General features: G+C 45.9%; 1 protein-coding gene across 1 annotated transcript in view; it reads left to right on the top strand.

Moving 5' to 3' along the window:
- Window positions 1-25,201, top strand: part of Csmd2 (CUB and Sushi multiple domains 2) — a 526,828-nt gene that overhangs the window by 63,827 nt on the left and 437,800 nt on the right. The window contains exon 2 of the mRNA XM_042684124.1: window positions 2,017-2,233. Within this exon, the coding sequence (XP_042540058.1) occupies window positions 2,017-2,233 (217 nt within the window). The remainder of the gene's footprint in view (window positions 1-2,016; window positions 2,234-25,201) is intronic.

Raw genomic sequence — 25,201 nt, 5'->3', positions numbered from 1 at the left:
TTGTTTGTTTTCCTTATTGAGAAGTGAGTTACCGTTGAAAGATTGCGGCAGATGGTGCTATGGGGAGGGCCTGATCTGATTTCTGGTTTGGAAAGATAATCTCTGGATGCATTGTGATGAAGGCGGCGAGGCTGGCCAGTTGGCAGTTGAGATGGGAGTCCAGGGAAGAGTTTGCTGTGGGTTGGGGGAGGTGAGATGGAGACAGGCTGACCTTAGCCGTGGGACTATGAAGGAGAGGAAGGCGTCATTTCCTGTCAGTGGTATTAGCCATTGTATATGATAGCTTCTGCTTCAGACAAGGCTGTGCAAGCATATTCCTTTTTCTGAGAGAAGAAGCAACAGAGGAGGATAGAGTGGTTGGGGGCACCATCGGCCTGGTCATCCCAAAGGACAGCTTGATCCCGAGCAAGGATGATAGTGGAGGGAATGGGGAGGCGGCACCTGGCCTGGCCTGCTCAGCGATGTTGGCAGCCCACCGTGTGAGCTCCTCTAGCGAGAGGCAGAAAGGTCCTTCCACAGAGCGGAGGAGAAAGAGCAGTGGGAGAGGAGAAAGGATATCGAGGAAGGAAAATGGCCTGGCCACTCCAGGCCCTTAAATCATCACATCTCCAGGTGGAAGTGCGGGCTCACTGGCTCTTCTCTCTTGACTTAAACTCAAATCTCCATTGGTGCCAGATCTGTAGGTGATACACATAGTGTAGGCTGGGGAGCAGTTGAGCAACAGTATCAGGGACAGAAGGCTAGTACCGTGAAGAAAAGCTGGGTGCTGCCTATAATCTTAGCCACTCAGTAGGCTAAGAGGCTGGTGACTTGAATCTAGCCAGTACAGGAAAGTTCGTGAGACTCTTACAGACCACTGAAAAAGCCAGAAGTAGAGCTGTGCTCCATACAGACAGACACACACACACACACACACACACACACACACACACACACACACACACACACACACACACACACACACACACACACACACACACACACACACACACACACACACACACACACACACACACACACACACACACACACACACACACACAAATTATCTACTGTGGATGAGCTCACCAGATCTTCAGAGGCCAGGCAACTGGCACAGTTAGCAAGTAGATGGGAAGTGAGGGCAGAGACAGAAAGTATAGACAGATTGTGTTGTCTATAAATCTGGGTATGGAGGGGAGAGAGGGAGAGACAGGCTGGAGGGAGAAGAGGAGTAGAGTTGGGATTTGTTTTCTGAATGATAAAATCTGGAGCACAAAATGAGAAAGTCTCTGGGTGGCAGGGAGAGGAGATGATAGAGTCTGTTATTGGGTGTTGTTTTATTTTTATTTTTATTTGTTTTTGTTTTGGATAGGCAAGAGCTCTGTCTGCTACTTGATTCTAGTCCTTAGTCCTTTTATTTCTATTTTGTTCGTGAGCTTGAGTCTCACTGCTGTCTTTGCTGAGCTGGCCTTGACTCTTCAGTCTTCGGCTTCTCTGCTTCCTGAGTAACTGAGCTGACAGGCATGCACCACCATGCTTGGCTAAGAGATAGGGCAGACATGTGGAGTTTCACTCCATCTAAATGGAGTAGGTGGCCACTGGGTAGGAGGAATGTGGGCAGCATGGGACAGGCTAGAAGGATTTGCAATTGGGAAGCGAAGGAAAGCCCCATTGAAGGCTTTCATGTACTAAGGAGAGGGGGAGGCAAGGACATTACTGAGGGTCATGGGGGCGTGGATGGGGAAGTTTTGAACCAGTCCTCTGGCACTTGGGCAGCCTGGTTGTGGTTGTGTCTTTGTTTAAGCTCTCTAAGCTTCATTTTTCCATCTTTCAGAGTTCTTTTGGCACATTTGCCACCTGGTCACCGGCCATGTGAGTCATCTGTCTTTTCTCCCTTGGTGCCAACCACAGAGAAGCCCCTAAGGGATCAGTTGGGGAGAGTATGTCACCAATTCTTTAATACACTGTTTCCTTATCCAGAAGCTTCCAGAACTCCTCCAATCCATGCTGAACTGCCTCCTTTCTGCCTTCCAGGCCAGAACTGCACATTTCAACTACAAGGTCCCAATGGGACGGTGGAGAGCCCCGGGTTCCCGTATGGTTACCCCAATTATGCCAACTGCACATGGACCATCACCGCCGAGGACCAGCACAGGGTCCAGCTTGTGTTCCAGTCCTTTGCCCTAGAAGAGGATTTCGATGTCCTGTCAGTGTTTGATGGCCCGCCCCAGCCAGAGAACCTGCGAACCAGGTACTGTGCCCTCCCTGCCCTCTCCCCCTCCCCCCAAACAGCTGAGCCCTGAAAGTTGGCTGAGAGCCAGAACTCCACACTGATTTCTGTTTTAGGTGGCCCTCCTTCAACTCTTCTGCTTGCTCTTAGCCTATCTCTCTCTCTCTCTCTCTTCTCGTTCTTATTCTCCCTTTTTCTCTTGATACAGAGTTTCTGTATGTAGTCCAGGGTAGTCTGGATTTTGCTATGTAGTTCAGGATGGCCTGGGGCTGGCAGTCTTCTTGCCTCAGTCTTCCAGGTATTGGGATTACAGGTGTGTGCCACCAAGCCCAGCTGCTCTGCTTGCTTTCAGGTTCCCAATTTCTTTTATCTTTCTAGAAGAATCCCATAGCTAGGATTTGGGAAATTTAAATGGAAAACATAAAGGGGTAATGGAGCAATCCAAGGCTATCCATCGAAACTGATTTTGTTTATCTTCCCCACCCCCTTGCATTCAACAGATACAGGTTGTTGGAAGTCTGATAGGGAGGGTAGAGGAAATGCCTTGCGTCATTTTATGTGGAAGCATGGACACTTCATTGGAATATTTTTACATGGGAGTGCCCTTGGCTGTGCTATAGAAGTGGGAATTTGGACCCTCCCCCCAAATCTGATCACAGTGGCTGGAAGAGAAAGCTCTGGAGGGGTGGGATGGCTCCTCTGTACCCCTCAGCTGTCTCTCAAGACTGGAGGTTCACAATTGATGAGGACTGGGGTGGGAAGTTGACCCTTTGCAGGCAAGGCAAAGGTGAAGTGCCTTTGGGATATCTGTCCTGGAGGCCTGCCATGCTCTACCTATCCTGCCAGAGACGCTCTTTGGGAAGCCAATTGGTGAATGGATTACCAACCAGCCAGGCTCTGGGGAGTCTGAGGTATTGACTGCACCTAATGATGGTTGCATTTTCCAGGTGCTGGTGGCTCACACCTGTAATCCTAGCTACTCAGGAGGCTGAGATCTGAGGATTGCAGTTCAAAGCCAGCCCGGGCAGGAAAGTCCGTGAAACTCTTATCTCTAATAAACCACCAGAAAACCAGAAGTGGCGCTGTAGCTCAAGTGGTAGAGTGCTAACCTTGAGCTGAAGAGCTGAGGGACAGCGCTCAGGCCCAGAGTTCAAGCCCCATGACCGACAATATTTAAACAAAAGGAAGATTGTTGCATTCATGAATCCAAGCTATGTTTAAGATGCTTCCGAACCCCAGGCTCCTGGAGTAGAGTTACACCATGGGTCCTGGATGACTCCAACCCTCTCCTTTCTCTCAACCCTCTTGTGTACTGCAGGGGGAAGTCTGGGAGGCCAGCATCAGAATAAGTAGTTCTTCCAGATACAAGAGAGAGTACCTGATTGCCATTGCCATTTGGTGGAAGGTGGGACAAGTAGATGCTCAATGAAACCTAGTGAAGGGGACTAGCATCTTCTTCCTCCCTTCCCTGAGCACCTGTTATGTCCTGATGCTGGCCTGAATGTATGACACAAAGCAAAACCATGGCTCCCAGGGAGTTTTCATGAGAATATCACACAAGTCAATGCTGGGTTTTGCAGCATGGTCAGGGAGTGGTCCTAAAGGAATTGAACACATAGCTGAACTTGTTACACTATTCTGTGCTGACATCTGAGGAAGGTTCCCAGGCCACACCTACAGGAGAGTGGTACAGCCATAGCACAGAAGAGGAGACTCTGGGCTTGTGCCTTGGCTAGGTTGTCCTGATTGAAATCATTATGAAGTAGTAACTAAGGCATGGCCAGACAGTCAAGAGGCAGGGCTGGAAAGAGTCTCCTCCTCTTCACACTCAATATGGGGAGGATAGGCCAAGAAACACTGAGACATGCTGTCCTGGGAGGTGTGGAGTGCTTTGGGATCTGGACCCCTTGGGTGTTTGCAAATGTTTTCTGTTTCCTGAGCTAACTCAGGTTTTCTTCTGAGCCAGGAGTCCGTGCATATCTGCATACTTGTCTAGGAAATCACTCATGGTGCTGAGACAGCCATGTGTTAAGAACCCAGGGTCACTGTGACTTTCTTTACATTATCTGGGCTGGCTCCTGTGCCCTGTGGGTTTTGTTTCTTTTCTTTTCTCTTCATTTGTCTTGCCAGAATTCCACCTATTTTATTGGTCTTTTAAAAGTTCCAGCACTCCAGCTATCAATTTCATTCCTTCTCCATTATCTAATGTATTGATTTTTTTTTCTTTTTATCTGTCTCCATTTTTCCCCCTCCTACTTACCTTAGGCTGAGGTTGCTCTTCTGTGGATTTTATGAATTAAATTAGTTCCATTATTTCTTGTTTGATATTAAAAACATGAGGAGCCGTTTTCCCCTAAGTACAAACTTTGATCATATCCCATAAATGTTGATGGGTAGCTGTTATTTCAGAAAGAGCTTCTAATTTGCAATTTTGTTCTTTTTTTTGACTCTGGGATTTTTGTTCCTTTTCCTTCACATTTTCAAGTAACATTTGTTTATACTTAAATTATTATGTAACTGGTTTTACTGTATTATGATCAGAATATGATTTCTGCTTAGGAGAAGGTATTGGCTTTCCTCCGTTTGTGCAAGATAAGTTTTGGGGAAAGGTTCTGTGAGGATTTAGGGAAGAACCTAGTGCATGGCTGAACGGTGAGAAATTCATGTCTCTAGGAGCATGCAAGTTTTTCAAATTTCTTCTCTAACATGTTTGTTAGCTAAGCCATACAGAGGATCTCACATTTTCACCAAGGTTTCAGTAAATTTCACCTATTATCTCTGAGTTTTAATTTTATGTACTTGGATGCCTGAGCTTTAGCACATGAATATTTTTAAAAATTTAAATCGTTACAGGGAATCCTATATTTTTCCAATGTAGAAACTCTCTCTAAGCCTCCATGATTATTGCTTTAAATTGCATTTGGATATTAATGTTGATACCTTTTTATTTCCTTTAGATTTGCATCTATTGGGCCTATCTTTGCCAATTTTTCTATTTTTAATATACCTATGTTGTGGTTTTAGGAGTAGCTTCTAATACAATGTATTATTATATATTGTATATCCTGGTGAAAGCTTTATTCTTTCTTTTTTTAATTTGCTTATTTTTTGGTGGTCCTGGAATTTCAATTGAGGACCTTCTGCTTGTTAGGCAGATGCTCTACCACTTGAGCCATACTTCTGCTTCCAGGTCTTTGCTAGTTAATGGGAGATAAGAATCTCTCAGATTTGTCTGTCTGGGCTGGCTTTGAACCACAGTCTTCAGATCTCAGCCTCTTAGGTAGCTGGGATATAGGAGTGAGCCACTGGCTCCTGCCTTCTAGCACTATTTTGCACTGGCTATTTTCTTTTTAAAAAATTTTTATTGTTGTTAGTAAGGTGTTCTACCAAGGAGTTACCATTTCATAAGTCAGGTAACGAGTACATTTCCTCTTTTGGACAATGTCAACCCTTCCTTTACTCCCCCCCCCCCGCCCCCCCGTTTCCCTCTCCAGTCACTGTCCACAGGTTACTTTTGATCTTGCTTCTTGCACTTAGACCATGATCCACTTGATACTTGCCACAAAGTAGGATGACAAGTTTGGGCCACTACTTCTAGCTGTTGGTGGAGAAGCAATCTCCAGTACTTTTTGTTGTTGTTGTTGGTTACCCAAGCTGGCCTCTAGCACCACAGCCTTCCCTATATCAGCCTCCCAAATAGCTAGGATTACAGACATGAGCCACTGGTGCCCAGCCAGAATCTTTGTTCTTTAACAGGAAAGAATAGCCCACTCACCTTTCTTCAGTGATAACTGATATGTTTGCTCTTCTGTGATATTTAATGCTTTCTATTTTTAAGCTTCCACGCTGTCACTTCCTTTTCCTTATCTTCAAGTTTTCTTTACTTTTTTCCCCCCATGATTTTTATTCTATTAGTGGTTAATGTTACTGCTTTATGACATATTTTAAGCTCCATTTGTCTGTCAGCATCCTGCTTAGTGAACATTTTTCTTATTTGAGTCTTACAGGATCTGTGTTTTGTGCCAATCCTTATGTGTTTTGTAGCATGTAGGATGTCAGGTAATTTTTTTTTTTTTTGGTTTCCAAAGTTGATGTAAATATTCCATCTCCGCATATGTTAGTTCATTTCATGAAAATTTCCAGATGAGGTGGAGGAGGAGCACTATGACTTGGCTTTCTTTTTAAAAATTTTTTTTTATTTATTTTATTGTGAAAATACTGTATAGAGGGGTTACAATTACATGGACAAGGTAATGAGTATATTTCTTATCAAGCATTGTTGCCTCCTCCTTTGTTTCTCTTCCCATCCCTTCCCATCCCCCACACCCCCCTTCCCTCCCGCCAAAGTTGTAAAGTTAAGAAGTTATGACTTGGCTTTCTATCATGAACTGGAAATTTCTCTCAAAGTTATTTGTTCTTATTCATTTTTATGACAATGGGAATAGAATTATTGTTTAAATTTTAGTTCTTGGCTATCATTGCATATATAAAAGTACAACTGATTTATGTACATTGATTTTGTATCCTATGGCCTTGATGGATTCATTCTTAGATCAAATGTTTTGCTTATATATGTTAACAGAAGCAGTTGTCCGTTTGAATACCTTGTATTTCTCTTCTGCTTGATTTGCACTATCCAGCACCTCTAGTATATTATTGAATTGGAATGGTTGTTGGTGAACATGAAATTACTGTGTGACTCCTGCTTGTAAGAGGAAAACAGTTACTTTTTTCCCACTATACAGTGTGATATTGACTGTAGGTGTTTTGTAGCTACTCTTCTAATAAAGCTTTTGCAAACAGAGGGTTGTGGCATGTCTGCTGCAGTCTGGAAAACGCATTGGAGGAGGGACCAGACAGCAGGCCTGTCACAAGACATTGGTAGCCTACACCAGAACAAGGAAGAACAAAGGAGGTGTAGTTTTATATGCTGTTATGGGAAAGAGCTGTCTCCAGAGTCAGTTTGGGATTTATGGGGACTGTAAAAGGGAATAGAAGAAAGGAAGAGTGAAGGAATTACTAACTCCATAGTGTCTAGCTTAGAAACAGAAAGCAAACCAGATTGGCCTGAGTGAATTCTAGTCTCTAGTAAAATGTGTCCTGCTGACTGAGCAAAAATTGATGTCCTGGACGTTTTTCTTTTTCCACCTAGTAGGTCACCTTGTACAACCCCATCTTGAGAGATGGTAGGACACCGTGAAGATAGACTTAGATTTATACCTAGTGAGGCAGGCTCTATATCTGTCTGCCTATCTATCCATCCATCCATCCATCAATCCATCATCATCATCATCATCATCATCATCGTCTTTGTCATCGTTGTCATCATTGTCATCATTGTTGCTGTTACTATTTGTGCTGCTGGGGATCAAACCCAAGGCTTTGAAAATGTGAGGCAGACACTCGAGCACTGACTCAGACTCCTAAATCTTTAGCTATGTACTCTGCAATGTGTACAATGAGTTCCATGTATGCCTATCATGTGTGTACGATGTATATGTGTGTATTGTATGTATGTGCGATGTATTGCATTGTGTGAGATATGAGTGTATCTAATGTACCAGTGCATTAATGATCCCACGATTGTTCTCTTTCCCTTCTTTCCCCAGGCAGTGGAGCAGGAACACCCAGAGGCCTACTGCAGGCTTCTCTCTGCCTGCCTCACCTGGGGGCTTTCTGCATTTATTGTCCAAAACTTACCAGACAGTTCTTTCACTGTCTTCCTAATGGACCTCTCTTTCCTCCCCTCCCTTCTCATGCTGATCTTATTCTCCTTATTTTGGAATGCTGATGAGTTACCTCCAATCCTTTAACCACCCTCCCTGCTTTTCCAGCAGCTCACTCCTGGGTTGTGCTGAGCCGTGAGCTTCTTCCTATTCTAGGCCTACATTCTTAGGCTTAGAGGCAGAGTCCACCCTGCTACTACATGTTTACCATGGAAGAACCATGCAGTGAGCTGCACATACTCCTGCAAATGCAAGCTCCAGCTCCTCTGCTGCTGGGAGCCAATGGGAAGATACTTCCTCCTTGTCCTCAGTGTCCTGGGAATAAAGTGACTCTGTCAACATCTACCTCATTGGTTGGTAGGTGAGGGTTAAGTTAAATAATGTTCATATACTAACTTGAATTTTGGGAGGAATAAAAGAAATATGTATATGTTAGAAAAAAAGTAGAAAATACACAAGCGAAAAGACATAAGCATTTGATATTTCCTAAGTCATGATGTAATGCAGTATTTCTCAGCGGAAGGCAGTTTTGTGTTCTGTCCTGTACACTGGGATATTCGGAAATATTGGGGGACACTTTTTGGACGAACTCAGCATCACATGTAGCAGGTTGAGACCAAGAATACTTTGTCGCATCCTGCATCTGCCAGGAGCAAAGATCTGCCTCCAAAGGCAGTCATGCTGGGCCTGGGAAATCCTAAGGAGGTGGACTGCATGCGCCAAGGCTGTGAGCTCTGGACATACCAGGGTTTGAGTTCTCTTTCTATGTAAGCAACCTTGGGCAAGTGAGCCAGCCAGCACATCTGAGTCTCCATTTCTTCCTCTACAGAATGGGTGCGTCTCAGGGGTGCTGTGCATTAACAGCCACACCTGGTGTTACTGATGAAGAAGTGCCAATAGACACCCTTGTGCACAGCTTGTGCTATCTGCAGACACCATTCATCTCCAGACACCTCCCTCTCTCCACCAGAAGTTCATAGCCATCTTCTTGAAAGCATCTCCCATTTCATCTAGAGCTATTCACAGGCAACCACATCCCAGGGTGCCAGAAGGCAGCGTCTGGCTGCTTGAAATTAAATTTACAATAGGAGCTGATCTGATTCTCCTCGTAATGGATCAGGGTGGGAAACGGGGTAGAAGCTGGTCCTAAAGGCTGGGGAGAGCCTGTAGGAGTTTAGAAATTAGCAAGAAAAGAACAAAGCGCTTCCAGATAATGCAGTGTCAGCCCTGCCTGGATGAATTACTGAAACAATCCCTATGTCTCTGCCTTTTTTTTTTTTGGTACAATTAGATGGCCTTCCCGAGCTGGCAAAACCTCCTATTACATTGCAGTTTAATGTGGAATGAAGTTTTCAAATAGAGCACGCCTAAACACAATCTGTGGAAATGCTGCTAATAAACTGCCTCACCCTTAAGTCAGAGGGTTTATAGGGTGCTGGTGATGACTGCCCCAGTTAAGCACAGCTACACATCCCTTCATTTCGACATTTGGGCTCCAGTTATGGAAGGCACTATGACTCGTTTTCTCTGTTACTGGCTAGGCGTTCTGTCATCAGCCTGAGGTAGAATGGAACTTCAGTCATTTGGAGCTGGTTAAACATTGTACTCAACTGGCATTAGGCACCTGTTTGGAAGTTGTAAAGATCTGCAAATTTGCCAGATTTACTGTCTCCTTATGAATATGTATCACAGCCGAGGCCCCCAAAGGACCTGCTGATGGATGGATTTCTTCTTTTAAAAAAAACAAGTGTATCTTGCACATCAGTACAGTTGCCCTTGGCAGGTCCTTTTCCCAAAGTCCTTCGGGAATGAAGTCCTTGTGGGCAGGAGGTGACTGAGGAATGCTGGGGATGAGGAAGAAGTCTTTGTTGAGTACTAAAACAGAGAGGACATTGGAGAGACAAGAAGATATCACGAAACTGAGCACCTGTGGTGGGCTGGTCACATTTGTTGAGTCACTCAGTGTTGTGCCTTGACATTTATTGAATGTGTACCAGGAGTGTCAGGAGTTGGAGATACCTACTTAGCAAAGGAGCATCTGCCTTCAAGGAACTGGCAGTGTCTTGGGGGAGGCAGATGAATAATCAGGCAGATGGTGGAAGATGCTGAATGCTGTGACAAGTGAAGCTGGTCTGGTTTGGGGGCAGGTGTTTGGGGATGCTCATCTATGGGTTTGGGGTGCCTCCTTCCGGTCACCCCTTTCCTTGTTTATTTCTTACTCATTCTTTACCTCTCAACATCTTTGTCATGTCCTCAACCCAGGGAATCCTGCGGAACACCCTTTCCCCCACTTTGTCTAGTTACCCACCCCATACAGTTCAGATGATCATGCATCTGCATCTATCGTTTGAGGTTTCAGATGTGTGCGAATATCTAATGTATGTCCATCTCTCTTGCAGGACTCTGAGCTCCACAACTACAGGCATCCTTTTTCTTTCCTTCTCCTTTATGGGATCTAACACAGTGCCGGCACATAATAGGTGCTCAGCAAATATTTATAGAGTGAATGGGCAAATTCTTTCCTTTCCCTTTATGTTTTTCCCTTTCCCTTTCCTTGTGTTGGTACTAGGGCTTGAACTCAAGGCCTGGACACTGTCCCTTACCTTTTTATTCTCAAGGCTGACACTCTACTTTTTTTTTTGGTTAATTGGAGATAAAAGCCTCAAGATCTTTCTGGCCTGGGCTGACTTTGAACCACAGTCCTCAGATCTTAGCCTGAGTATCTAGATGACAAGCGAGCTACAGGTGCCTGGCTGGATGAATGCTTTCTGGAGGAAGGACTCTCCAGTAGGGCATGGAGGGAGGAGTGAGCAGAGTGTTTTAAGCCAAGAAAATAGGACATACACAGGTCCAGGCAAAAGCTAGAGAGAGGTGAGGTAGAGCTGAACTCTGGGTTTCCAAGCAGGAACCTGGTTCCCCCACCTTTTCCTGCCCCCGCCTCCTCTCCCTTCCAGGACACCTTGGATGATTTGCTTGCAGTGTATGCGTTCCTTCAAAAATAATTCATCCCAGCCAGTGGCTCACGCCTGTAATCCTAGCTACTCAGGAGGCTGAGATCTGAGGATCAATGTTCAAAGGCAGCCCTGGCAGGAAAGTTCATGAGATTCTTTTTTCCAGTTAACCACCCAAAAGCTGAAAGTGGAGCTGTGGCTCAAGAGGTAGCCTTGAGCAAAAAAAAAGGAGATAAGGAAGCACCCACACTCTCACTTCAAACCCCAGGACCAGCACATGTGTGCATATGCACGCACACACACACACACACACACACACACACACACACACACATACACACACACACACACACACACACACACACACACACACACACAGAGTTATCCCACTGCTATTCCTAAGCAGTTTCTCTAAAATAGTAAAAGTACTAGCATCTCCTGAAGTACAGTGGTGTTCAGAGCCTGAAGTCCCAGGCCTCCTTTACCAGGCCTTGTCCCTTGTCCCAGCCACTCCCTGGAGGTAACTACTGCTGACAGTTTGGTGGGTGTCCAATTTCTTCTTAAATAAAGATTTATTAAACTGCCCATGAGGCTTATTGGGGCATCCATCAGACCTTTAAAAATTGTTCTGATGAATTAAGTGTAAACTAATTAGAAACATGGATTCAATTACCCTTGGAACACACAAGTGTTTAATAATTAATAGGAAGAGGGCTTGAGGCCAAAGGCATTATGGATTTTATCAAGCCCCTGACTTCAGTAAAGTAAATATGTTTGATTCACCCTAAATGCTGGAAAATTTACATGTAGAGGCAAACCTGTTGGTGAGCTATGTCTATGACCATAGTGGTTTTTTTTTTGTAGATAGGTGTGTGTGTGTGTGTGTGTGTGTGAGAGAGAGAGAGAGAGAGAGAGAGAGAGAGAGAGAGAGAGAGAGAGAGAGAGAATGTGAGAGAGTATATGAGAGAGTATATGTGTGCATGTGTGCTGGTATTTGGACTTGAACTCAGGGCTTCACACTCTTACTTGGCTTTTTCCATTCAAGCCTGAGGCTCTACCACTTGAGCCACTCCTCTACTTTTGGCACTTTTTTTGCTGATTATTTGGAGATAAGTCTTGTGGATTTTGCTGCCCAGGTCTAGCTTTGAACCATGACCCCCAGATCTCAGCTATGTGCCTAGGCGATCAGAGCAATTGTCTAATAAAGAGGCAGACGTGGGATGAGGGGCTAAGATCTGTTGGGTGACGCCAGCCAGAGAGTCTGAGGACAGGGATGTGACCCACCAGTCACAATGAGCTTTCTTCCTGTTCATTCACCTGGTGAACTTTGGAGGGTATCCCCAGTGAGGGCACCATCCATGTTGTGGACCCAGGGCATCAGGGGAAGCTAGGGAGACATTGTAGAACTTCTGGGAGGAATGCTCAGTTTATCCCTTAAACTGTGAACTCTGGAGCCTTTGTGGTTGTTGGTGATGGTGGTAGTACTGGGATTCGAATTCAGGGACTGGTGCTTGTTAGAAATATTCTTGGGTACTCCTGCAGCCATGCTTTCCACAGGTTATTTTAGAATAAGGTCTCACATTCTGCCTGGGTGAATGTCTGAACTCTGATCCTCCTACTTTAGACTTTTTGTCATTAGTGAGATCACCCATTTGTCCAGCTTCCTGCTGTGAAGTGAGGACTTTTCTGCTAGAGTTTGTCCAGAACTATGATTTTCCCAACCTCAGCTTCCCAAGCAGCTATAGCTCAGATTACAGGTATCAGTCACAGGGCAGGGCTAACTCTGACCATTTAAACAGACTTAAAGAAAGGTCTTGGGATTGAAATAAATGCTTACCTGTACTGTGCCGTATGCTTTATGTGTTACAACTCACTTAAGACGTAACACTTATCCTAGAAGTAAGAATAACTACCTCTATTTTTATTCCCAAGACTTAACAGAGGCTTCATAACTTGTGGTACCCTCCTTCAAACTCCCAGATCTACTCAACACCCAAGTTCATACAGGGTGACTGACAAGGGTTGAAAGAGGAGGACGTGGGGTCTGTTGGGGTTAGGGCTCTAGAAACCAACTGCAGAAATCTGGGGAGCACCATGTGCTCCATTACCTGCTGCCAAGGGGTGTGTCTGGGTGGACATGGTGGGGGGAGGGGCTGGCAGCAGGTGATTTACAAAGCCAGGTGGGCAGCAGTGTTGGGGGCCTGGGCAATCTCTCCATACACAGTAGGATCCTGTAGTTCAAGGTCAAAGTCCATTTTGATGGCAAGGCTGCACCTTGCTCATTAGCCAAGTATGTTACTTAATAGCGGCCAAAATTTAAGGGCCTGTGGAGACTAAAGTACAGGCCAAAAAAATTGTGTGCCCACATCCTGCCTCTCAGTTGGCCCTGTGCATGTCATCGAGTTGGTCAAAAATTCACCATCACTCCAGGATGGAGTTGGCCACTCCTATGTGTTCATCTGCCCCCTTTTCACAAATGACTGTCCAGTGTACTGTGGCCAGGATAGGATGGTGGACCTTTATTCTCAACTCTTACTTTCTGAATGTTTGGGGTAACAGAAATTGATGTACAAATTGGTGTGACCTTGGGAAGCCAGGGATATTCTCAGGTTAGAGGCCGATTTGGACCTGTAATTAATTCTAGCCTTCCCTCTGTTTTCTTTGTTAGCCAAAATGGTATCACCTTCCCAAGTACTGAGGTCTTCACTCCATTAAAATAAATGGAAGAGAAAATCACATTTCAGTGGTTAAGTGAATAAGGAAGCCAATCATTTGCAATCTGAGGTAGATCTGAGCTACTATAAGATGAAGTATGGGACCAATGGCCAGGACTGGGACCAGGAGACCTGGGTTCCATCCCTGCCATCCACTAGCTTGCTTATAGTCTTCACCTAGTGTTGTCTGTTCTCAGGGCTGAATGCTCATTACTTAGACAATGAAGACTGAAGTCTAGAGGGACCAAATGGCTTCTTCCAGTCCTGAAATTGTGAGAGTGAATAATGCCAAAGGTCTGTGAAGAGGGGATATAAAGTACCTTTGATCTGGGATTATTTCTGTACAATCCAGGTACTGCTCTGGGCTCCCTGAACAATGCTTCCATTTGTCTTTGGCCCAAGCCTTCAATTTCCCTTGGTACAAACAATGTAGCAGAGAAAGAGAACTGTTCACCATCCATCTGCTTCCTCCTCCTCAGTGTAGACTTGTTGTGCGAACCAGCTGCACAGCCTGGGACGCAGATTTTCCAGCCATGCTTGCATCTAGGTGGGGCTGAGTATGTTAGTGGTCAGTAGGAAGCAGGTGGAGGTGATATGCACCCTTTTTGGACCCACACAGGCCAGGCTTCTTCCCACTGTCAGGAGCTAGAAGCAGCCCAGATGCTGGGATAATAGTGGCTTGGGGCCCACTTTGCTCAACTGTTGCGGATTGGTTGAGATTTACATAAAGGAGGAATATGCTTGTCTACGAACTTAGATCTTTAGGAGCCCATCCCTTAGCCATGGAAACTCTTGGCATTTATACATTTATTGTAGAGTGAAGCTTCTGGACAGCAGAGGCCATTAGCTTAACAGAACTGACACTGGCCTTGTTTATTTCAGGGGAAATGAAGCTCCAGATTGTCTAACCATGTAACCTAAACTTTAGATCATCAAACTGTAAGGTGTGATCTTATTTATTTATTTAGTCTTGATAGTACTGGGGCTGAACTCAGGACCTCATGTTTTCTAGGCAAGTGTTCTACCACTTGAGCTAGACCTCCAGTAAACGTTTGCTTTTAGATTATTTTTCAGATAGCATCTCATACTTTTGCCTTGTCTGGTCTTAGACGTAGATCCTCTGATTTCTGTCTGCCAAGGATCTGGAACTTATAGGTCTGCACCATCTTCTCTGATAGGATCTCATTATGTAGCCTAGGTTAGCTTCAAACTCCTAATCCTCCCCCCTCAGCCTCCTGAATGCTGGGGTTACAGGCATACATCATCACACTTGGCTTAGGTATAATTTTTCTTTTTTTGTTGGAACCAGGTTACATCTAGTTGCCATGACATTTGTCATGGTTCTTTAGTCTCCTTTTCTGTGGCAGTTTCTCAGGCTTTTCTTGCTGCGGATGACTTTGATGCTCCTGATTTATACTTGCTGGGAATCTTGTAGGACCTCTTTCACTTAGGATTTTTTGATGTTTTCACCATGATTTATCTTGGGTAACACATTTTGAGTTGGGGGGGAGATCACATTTTTATCACATCACATCAAGGGCACATAGTGTCAGCCCGACTTGTCCCTGTTGATGCTGGCCTTGGTCATCTGGATTGTTTTCTCCAGCAAAGCCCCCTCTCACCCCTGGCCCATACTGTGTTCTTTGGAAGGAAACACCGTATTCTGGATGGCTCACACTTAAGAAATGAGGCGTTAGGTTTCATTTCCCTGAGGACAGAGTCTTGATGTGAATTATTTGGGGTGCTTCTGCCTGAGAGATTTGTCTGTGCTCCTCCATTTATTAATTTATTCAATCATTTATTGATGTCAGTGCAGACTCATGATATTTATATTATCCTTTGGCTTAGAGAGCAATGCCACCATGTTTATTTTGTGGCTCACACTGTCAGAAGCCATTTCAGCTGGGTCTAGTGTCTTTTACACTGCCCCGTTATCATCATTGTCCTTTGTGTTATTCATGCCATCATGATGACCACTTCATCTTTCCTTGGCAGCACAATATACTCCAGACATGTCTTCTGTATCTCCTATGCCAGGCCTCAAGTCAGCCATTGTTGATGGAGCTGTGGTTTCTTTTGTTGAAGAATGGGTCTGAGTGCCAGGTGTGCATATTATGGTTGAGATGCCATTGCAGGGAAATACATACAAGTATAGTAACCCCTCTATAAAAGCATATCTATGCATGTTTCCATGTGTATCAACTTGTGCCTCCAGCAAGGCAAAAATGACTTCACACAGATTGAAGTCTGCAACACTACTGCAGCATCAGTTAAGCCATTCTCCCTTTTCTCTTTGTCTGTGTATTTCAACCATAGCAGTGGTTTCCACTATGTACCAATCATGACCAGTGTCCACATGGAATGGTCAGATAATTGCAAGCCCATACTCCTGTGGGAAAGAACTGTACAGCTTTGAATCCAGAACTTACACTGGTTTTCTTTATCTTGTGATGTTACAGAGTCCATGAGTTTTCACTACTCTCCCCACTTCTTTCAGTGAGGTTGTTTAATACATCTGTAGTGCACATAGATTCTTAGCTAGTCAGCATTCCACTTCAGGATCCCAAGATATCCTTCCTGGTATTTCTAAAACATTATAAACATGAAGATTCACTTTATGTACTGTAAAGTGCCACTAGTTGTGTGGGGTGTGTGTGTGTGTGTGTGTGTGTGTGTGTGTGTGTGGTGTGTGTGTGGTGTGTGTGTGTGTGGTGTGTGTGTGTGTGTGTGGTGTGTGTGTGTGGTGTGTGTGTGTGTGTGTGTGTGTGTGGTGTGTGGTGTGTGTGTGTGTGTGTGTGTATGTGATACTAGGGCTTGAGCTCAGGCCCTCACAGTTGCTAGAAGATTATCTACTGCTTGAACCATACCTCTAGCTCTTTTTCCTTAGGTTATTTTTTAGATAGTCTCACTTTTTGTCTGGTCTGCACAACAAACCTTTCTTGCTGTGCTTTTTCTCAAATGTAAGCTAGGTGAAGGCCTTAAATTATTTGTAAAGCCCCAAAGGAGTGGGCTCCTTCTATTTTAGAGTATGTAGAAGAGTAAAGATTTTCTTTAATTAGATAGTGCCGGATAGATTTAATTAAAGCTTCAAACCTGCAATTTTCTTTGTTTGATTGATCATTTGTGCTGATTGCCTGGAGTAATTATGAAGGGGGTAGATGGGGTTGTCAAAGTCTGAGTGAGATAAGGAGCAGATTGAGTTGACTCTTGGGTACTCAGTTGTCAGAGTGGTCCTGAAAAGGTTTAAATTGTACCTATGCTTGTTGGCTGGCCAATGACAAGTAAGGTGTCTAAATTACCCTAACGGTGTCTATTTCATGATTCTAACTGAGATACCTCTGTAGAAAAAGTTCCCTTTCCCTGCCTTTCTCTAAATGTAATCAAGACACCCCTGAGACCAGGCAGTTTCTAGTTATTTTTGTCTTTCTTTTATGAAATAATTGAAGTACATTGTTGAGACTGTCTCATGTGTCTGAGATTTCTTAGCCTTTCTGCTGGAAGGTTCAGGAGAGGAAGACAGCTTTTCCTAATCTCAGTGAGAATGGAGGGGATTGGGGAAGAGCTTTGCAAGCAGACAGTTCTGGGTTGAATCTTATCTCTGTCACTCTCTAGCACTCAGAACTTGGGTAAGTACCCCTGAACTACACTTCCTGGTTTGCCAAAGAGGAAGAGGAGATGCCTGAGTGGTATGCACTCTGCCTGGCCTGAGGTGTGTCCTTGCTGAGCGTCTGTCCTTCCTGGGCTTTGCTGCCTTGATGGTCACCACCATCATGAAGATGAAGCCTCCCAAACCTTAACCCACTGCTTAGTAAACAGTGGCTGAAAACATACTTGTTCAGTGAAATGAACGAATGAATGAGTGAATGTGTACTGTACATTCAAGGCCTTAAAAGCAGATATCACCAGCACAGGGTACAAGATGTCGCTGGGAAGGGTTGCCACACACTCAAAGCCCCCATGGGACACAGTCTGAGCAGTGTCGCATGGGGCATAGGAAAGCATGGGAGGAGAACCTGGTCCCTGGCTCTTCAGAGCTGGTCAGAGCATCTCAGTGTCTGCTGAAACCCAGATAAAATTGTTAAGAGAAGAAAACAAGTTGAGAATGGTGTGTGCATGATGTAAGTGGTATACGAACACAGGACAGGTGAGAAATATAGACAGGAAAGAAATATAGCTGTGTGCTAAATAATAAGGGTGGCTTCTAGTCCTGAATCTTTTGTGTTTGATTTTTTTGGTAAGTTGGTGTTGTTTTTACAATAAGAGTACATTTTCAACGAATTCCAGGTGAAATGTAAAGAAAGGGACAGCGGAGAATGGCCAGGATGAAGCTGGACCTAGTTTAGATTGCACAGTGGATACTGAAGGTCTTCAGAGTATGTCCCTGGAGGAAGGAAACCCCTAGGGGAGATGAGGATTGCTGTTCCTGGTCGGGGGGGGAGGACACAAAAGTTGCCATTGATAGAGGTTGTGATAGGATAGAGTCTGTGAAATGGGCATTGCAGGGTATCTGACTTCAAGTCCTTTTTCATGTTTATGTCTCTCCTTGCCTGAGGAGGCATTGCCTTCCTGTCTCTGGGAGCTTTTGGGGCTGCTCCCCTCTGGGTCCCATCTCCACCCACCTGATAATGGGGCTGCATCTGAGCATCAGTAATCCATCCACTTGGAGGGGAAAAGAAGTTTTCAGAATGATTAGTGATTTTTACTTTTTATTTAATTTTTTAATTGTTATTATAAAGGTGATGTACAGAGGGGTTAGAGTTACATAGGTCAGGTAAAATGTACATTTCTTTTGGGACAATGTCACCCCTTCCCTCACTTTCTCCACTCCCATCCCTACCCATGAGTTGTATGGTACATTTTCAACATAGTATGTAGTGACTAACACTGCTGCATTTGTTCACCCTTTGTCCCTCCATTTCTGTGGTGATTTGGTTTTTGAATTCACTTTATTCTGAAGCTTTAAACCTTACTGAAGAAAGGAGGTAATTTTTTAAAATTTAATTTGTGCCCTTACTGGGGCCTGAAGTTAGGACCTCTGTTCTTGCTGGCTTTTCCACTCAAAAGTGGTACTCCACCACTTGAACCACATCTCTACTTCCAGCTTTGTGCTGATGAATTGAGATAAGTATCTCGTGGACTTTTCTGCCTAGTCTGGCTTCAAACCATGATCCACAGATCTCAGCCTCCTGAGTAACTGGGATTACAGGCATGAGCCATTGGGTACCCCACAGGAGGTGATTCTTTGGTGTGGATCATAAAGGACCCTGGGTTTTCTACAGCTGGCAGACTGGGTTCTTCCCAGTCTTAAGCACACAGGCAAATCATCTGTGAACCCGTGAACATCCACTTGGATTCAGTAGATCCAAGAGGGCCTGAGGGTCTACTTTTCCACTGTGGCCACTGGTGACTCCAAGACAGTAGGTTTGTGGCCCAGTAAGGCTGCTCTCTGACATTCTTCTAGCAGCCCCTGGGGTCTCTGGCTCCCCAGAATGACAGGATATTGGCAGCTTCTGTTCAAGCCCTTAGCACATCCTTTAACAGTCTGTGACATGGAAAGCAGCCAGGTCAGGATGCAAACCTACCACCACCACCACCTTCAGGCAAGACGGAAGAAGCATGTTCTAAAATGCTAGTGCTAAGCATTCATGGCTTGGTTTATATTTGTACCCATGTCTGTTTATCATTTGCAAATAATGCTCTGTTGTCTTAATCCTACTTTGATGGCTAATGATGTGTGTTTCATTCTGATCAAGCATGAGATTGGAGTAAACATGTATTTCCCAACATCTCCTCCTGTGTTCAATATTCAGGACTGTGAGTCACTGGAAGCAATCACGAGCAAGGCTGTTCCAGGAGTCCATCTCCCCGTGCTAGCCTCCCCTTTCCCATTGCTCCTGGTGTGGGTGAATGAGTTCATCCTCCCAGAGTATGACTTCCTCTGTGAATCAGTGAGGGTATGACCGCCCTGCCAATACCATTGATCTCTATCCCTCTCCAAGCAGAGTTGTTTCACTCTCATTTCCAGGAATTTGTGATGTTTCTCTTGTGATTGTTCAGTATTGCTCTTTACCGTCCTATTTCTGCTCAGCAGCAGACAGCTACATCTCTCCTCTAGACCCAAGCCCATCCTGTCAGGAGCCCCCAGGCTTACCAGACAGTGGTCCAGAAGTTAGCATCAGTGGCCCAGCATCCAGGCTCTACAGAGATGTCAGCAGTGCCCTGCTACCTAGGCAGAACTAAGCCCCAATGAGAGAAAGGGAAATAGGTTAGGGAATGGTTTCTAATGGATGGTTTGGATTCTTGCACTATCCAAGCCCTTGGAAATGGGCACCCAGCTCAAGCCTGCTATTTCACATTGTGGTTTTTGTGTGTATCTAGCATTAAACCATGCCTTGAGAGCAGAAAAGGATAGAGAGAGAGAGGATTGTGGGATCTGATTGCCAGAACTGGGCACAAGAAGGAAGAGAGTGGTTTAGTACAGGCCCTCTAGAAGAGATCCAGATCCAAAGAGCCCACCACAGAAGGAAGGGAGAGCAAGGAGGGGGAGGGGCATGGCAGGAGCATCTACTTATGATAAAGCCTTAGGTGTGCATTTCTCTAGTCAGCTTTGTAGGTTTCATCTGTGGACTTCATGGTGGTTTTCAGACAGAAACCCAAAGACCAGTGGAGTCAAGAGCAGAGCTAGGAACTTAGAGCCAGGCCAAAATGGAGTCCATACAGGCTGCTCCTGGCTATCCTCCTGGGATGGCACTCACACCAGGGCCTTATGCTTAATTATCTTGCCCTGGTGCCCCACTCTGCTCCCTGTGCCCTCTCTACCTTCCTTGTCCCATGTGTCCCCCAGTCTTCAATACTTCTAACTCTAATGTGTGCCCTCAAACATAGCTGCAGAGAGACTTCTTGGCTTGGAGCATCTGCATTGATGCCACTGTCAGGATGTACAGGCCTGTCTTGTTCTTAGGCACGTATGCTACCAACACCCCTGGATGTCAAGGACCTGCATGACATGGCGATAATAATAGCTGAAGGATTGAGGGTTTATTTTTAGGCTCGGTCCCAATCTGCTTCCTAAAATGCCTCTGCAGAGCCAAGGGCCTGGTGGGTGCTTGCTTGGTTTTGCTCTGAGCTGCTGACAGCTTCCAGGTCAAGGGCCCTAGTAAGACATGCTCTGGCTGGATTTAGATTGAACAAGGTCAAAAAGCGAAGGGTTACGAAAAGCCATAATAATTTTGCTTGACTTTCCACCCACGAGGAGGCCAGTAAGCTACCTATATTGGAGGTCTGGTTCCACTTTGCTGTCCTGTGAGATGTGTGAGTCATAAAGCAAGACCCCTCATGTAGCCATACAACACTTTCCTCATCTGGAAAGTGAGGACAGTACTGCCAACCTCTGGGGTCATGCACATAGATGGTGGTGACAGTCACTGGCCATTTGGTGTCAGAGAAGTCCTGCAGGAATCAGGGGTGGGGGTGCGCACCTCTATGTGTGATGGAGACACTGCAGATTCAGCCACTTAGGGTGCTGAGTGCTCCCTTTCACACTTCATAGCTACTGTTCAGTTACCAGGCACTCTTCCAACCCTCACCCATATGTTTGCCCTTTAAGTCTAAAGAACCCCATGGAAGAAGTGTCTCCATAGTACAGATGGGGAAAGCTGAGGTGCAAGGAGATGAAACCACCTGTAAAGGGTGGGTGCAGTGAAACCCCTAAGCTTTCTCTTCACCCTGAGGTGACCAAGAAGCAGGGACCAGTGGCCTTCAGTACACCAGCTCCACCAAGTGTATTCATGAGCCTCCAGTGTCTCTCTACTGGAGCCAGTAGAGGCTCACCATCAGGCCTTTGCAGGTAGTCTGGCAAGCTGTGTGGTGGGATTTCTCTACCATGACACTGCTGACTTCTGGACCTGTGCACAGCCTTTATGTGGGGTGTGGGTGGTATCTTCCACATAGTAGGGCCCCAGGAATACCCTCTACCCACTGCAAGAATCTAGGTATTTTCAGGCATTGGGTGGAATTAGGAAACAGGATCTGGGGGCCTCTCCCACACCTACAGGATTGTGGCCTCTTGTGCAATGAGCTGCCTGGATGCAGGTGGGTAGAGCCTTGGGCATCCCAGCTTCGTGGCAGAGCGGGGTTGAGGGTGAAAGATATACACAGAAACCTCAATGCCACCTAGCAGCCTAGTCTGGGAACCATGAATGCAGGGCTCCACACCCTGCAGAGAGAGGACTGGACAGTGACTGCTGTCCAGGCCTTCCCAGCCTTTTAATCTTTGTCTACTTTAAAAAAAAAAAAAAGAAGATTCATGGTACTTCTGTTACTCCATTTTCACTAAGAATCAACTGAAAAGATCAAAAATATGGTATCTGGAGGGTTTAAAATTAGATTTTAAACAAAATACAAAGTAGAAGAGGGAAGAGGGAAAAAATAGAAACAGGGAGCCCCATGACTTGCACAAATCCCATAGTTGTTGCTGGGGAGCTGAGCAGTGTGGCTCTTGATGAAGAAGAGTTCTTAGATGAGGGCCTGGAGGATCAGCAGGAGCAGAGAGCAGCCCTCTCATTGCTGACCCCTCCCTCTCCACCCCCCTCCCTTCTCTTCCTCCTCCTCCACATCCTTGGCTTCCCAGGCTTCTTCCTTCCCTTCCTTTTGACATGTTTCTGTTATATAAATATGTTCTAATTATAGAAAACTTGGAAAATGCAGACTATTATAATGGAGAATTTAAAGAAATCAGCTGTAATGTTGCCATCCAGAGAGAAACAGATCACATACCCCACCCCCACCACCCCCCAGCCACCCTCTCCCCTTAGACATGGATTTTATCCAAATTGGATCTTACTACATATCCCTTGGTCATGAATCCTGGCTCTAGAGTCCCTTACCCTGCAGATCCTCTTCCCAGTATGCTCATGCTCAGGTTATACTCCCTCCCCCGCCTCCTGCATCCTCCCTTCTTCCCCTCCCTTCTCCTAGCTCCCAGCTCCATTTGTTGTGGCTTTCCTGCTTTCCTCTTCCCTTTTATATCTCATCAGTGTGGTCAGTTCTGCCCCTGCTGTGGCTTTGGCAAGCTCAACAGTGGCCAGGAAAGATGACCACGTGAGGTCCCTAAGGGATGGGCACTGCATTGAGCTCAGGTGAGATGAACCAGCAAGATGGTCCAGGGGAATTTAAAAGCAGGAGCCCCTGGTTAGAATCTCAGATGAGTGGCAGTAACTGCACTATAAGCTATTGCTTGTGTTGATTCATTCATTCATTCATTCATTCCACACTTGTACATGAACAGGGCCAGGTGTTGAGGACAAGCCTATAATGTACTAAGCATATGGAGCTACGATCGCTCTGCAGGGGATGAACAAGGCCCTGGGAAACGGGGATCAAAACACAAATTCCTGGCTTTCCCAAGCTCAGCTTATAGAAGCTGATGTGCAGAAGCAAACAATGAGGCAAGCCAAATGATTCCTATATTTGATAAGCTGCCTACAGGAAATAAACAGAAGAGTAGAGCTGGCCGGGACGCTCAGGTTGTCTGCATGTTCATGGACACACTGTAGGAATTGAAGGGAGAGAGCCGAGAGAAGAGGGGCCCAGGCAGAGGCATATGGCAGGGACATGGTGGCTTATTTTAGGCACTGAAGAAGGTTCCATGGGCCCCTGCTCCATCTATTCCAGCCACCAGGACAGAGTCACTTCATGTACCCAGAAGATCCTTGTCTTCTGATGACATTGATGGCTGTGTCCTTTTTCAAATGCAGCGGTGATCTGGTAGCCATAATGTCACTGCGCTCTTGAGCCAGGAGTTGGGGGAGACTTGAACTTGACAAGGCAGAGTCAGACACATGACTGTGGTCACCACTCACTTCTTTGTGTCCTTCCATGACTCCTCCCTGCTTCTGTCCCTGGGGATGTAGTGGGTAGCTCAGTCTCCAGATTGGCAGGGACTTCAAAGAGGAAAAGGAGTATCATTGGCAGGTGGGACCAGGGCTGGGTTCCATGGTCTGGCATGTCTACCAACCGGTACCCAAGAGGCTGAAGACGCTAAAGGTTGAAGCTGATTAGGCTGGAGGATGGCCCAGTGCTAGAAATACATTGAGACCTGTGAGCATGGCATCCAGAGCTTCTGGTTGGCTCAAATGCTGTGTGCCTGACAGGGGGAGGAAGGAATCGGATGCAGTTCAGGGCTGGGGTACAGGGAGCAGGTCCCAGAGTCTGAGACAAGGGAATGATTGGAGCCCCAGAAGAAGGCAGGTGAGCTACACTGAAGTCTGGTTGAGTGCTAGGAGCTAGGGTAGGCACCCAGCAGGTACTCAGGATCTCAGGGCTAACCTCTACCCCAGGACTTGTGACTTCTCAGATGACCGACACGGAGAACGTTCTAGCTGGGAGCCCTTTACACCTGTTCAGTCGGATGCCTCAGCCTTGAACATGGCAGTCTGACAGCTTCCCTTGCCTAACTGCAGGCCTTGGCTTCCTTTATCTCCATAAGTTTTGTTTGTCTATGGATATATAGAGAATTTGTTTTCTGATCATTATCATGGTGTCCATTTCTTGCTCTCGGTCCCACATCCTGCTAAGCACCTTCCTTACATACGGCGTCACACGAATCTGACTTTATGCCTATTGTGCAGATGAGAAGACAAGGCTTACAGTGAGCTCATGGCCTGTCCAGGGTCACGCAGTGTGAAGCACTGGGCCAAGGGCCTGCTTGATGTGTGTGAGCTCTCAACTCCAAACAGTTCCTGTGTGACCTAGGCGACTGCGGAAGGGTCAGGAACTGTCCTACGGGAAGTGACATCTTGAAGGTATCACCCTTTCCCCTCCCCTGGCCCACCTGCCCGTCTCTATCCCAGACCTGGTGACTACAGCTTGCTTTCCTTTGCCCAAGCCCTCCCTGGTCCCTTCTCTGCATTCAGAACTGGGAGGGCAAGTCCCCTGGACACTCTGGGCTCAAGGCAGAAGTCAGAAGCTGCTTTGGCCAATGTCATTGCCAGCCCAGAGTATGGTGCACTCCTGGCCCCCCTCCCTGCGATCCCCAGCTTGCCTGCCAGCGCTCAGATGTGTGGTGCTATAAAAAGCCAAATAGTAATATGCAAATCGCCCTGATTATTTATGGCCAAGTTAGTAAATAAGCCAGGGAGACAAGGTGGGTTGCTGTTTTTACCACCTCTGCACTGCTGGCAGGAAGATCCACTGTAAGCAGAGTCAGGGAGTGAGTGGCACTGGATCCCAGGGTTTAATAAACACAGCCTAATTGTCAGGCACAGGGGATAAGCAAGCCATGAGGGTGGTGCTAGAGAGTACTGAGAAGCAGCCACCAGGAGGAGGGGTGCAGGGGGTGGGGGGGCCAGAGTTGTTAGTTGAGTCTTGTCTCTGCCCACCCTTCTAGGCCCCATCTCTGAGCTGCTTGTAGGGAGTGGGGCACCCCTCCTCCCCCCACAAATCAATAGAATGGGCTGTAGTGTTGCCATGGATCCTGCCAGTGTGCCAGGCATTGCTCAGTCTGAAGCTGTTCACTAGCAAAGGACAGAAAACAGTGTCAGAATGGAACTATGGGAGGCTCGGCTTTGCTTTCGGATCTAGAAGGGAGATGGGAAGCTT

The sequence above is a fragment of the Dipodomys spectabilis genome, unplaced genomic scaffold (assembly GCF_019054845.1).
Source record: "Dipodomys spectabilis isolate Male_0828 unplaced genomic scaffold, ASM1905484v1 ptg000002l, whole genome shotgun sequence".
Taxonomy (NCBI): domain Eukaryota; kingdom Metazoa; phylum Chordata; class Mammalia; order Rodentia; family Heteromyidae; genus Dipodomys; species Dipodomys spectabilis.
Note: the sequence above shows the minus strand (reverse complement) of the source record. Positions and strands in the feature narration are given on the sequence as shown.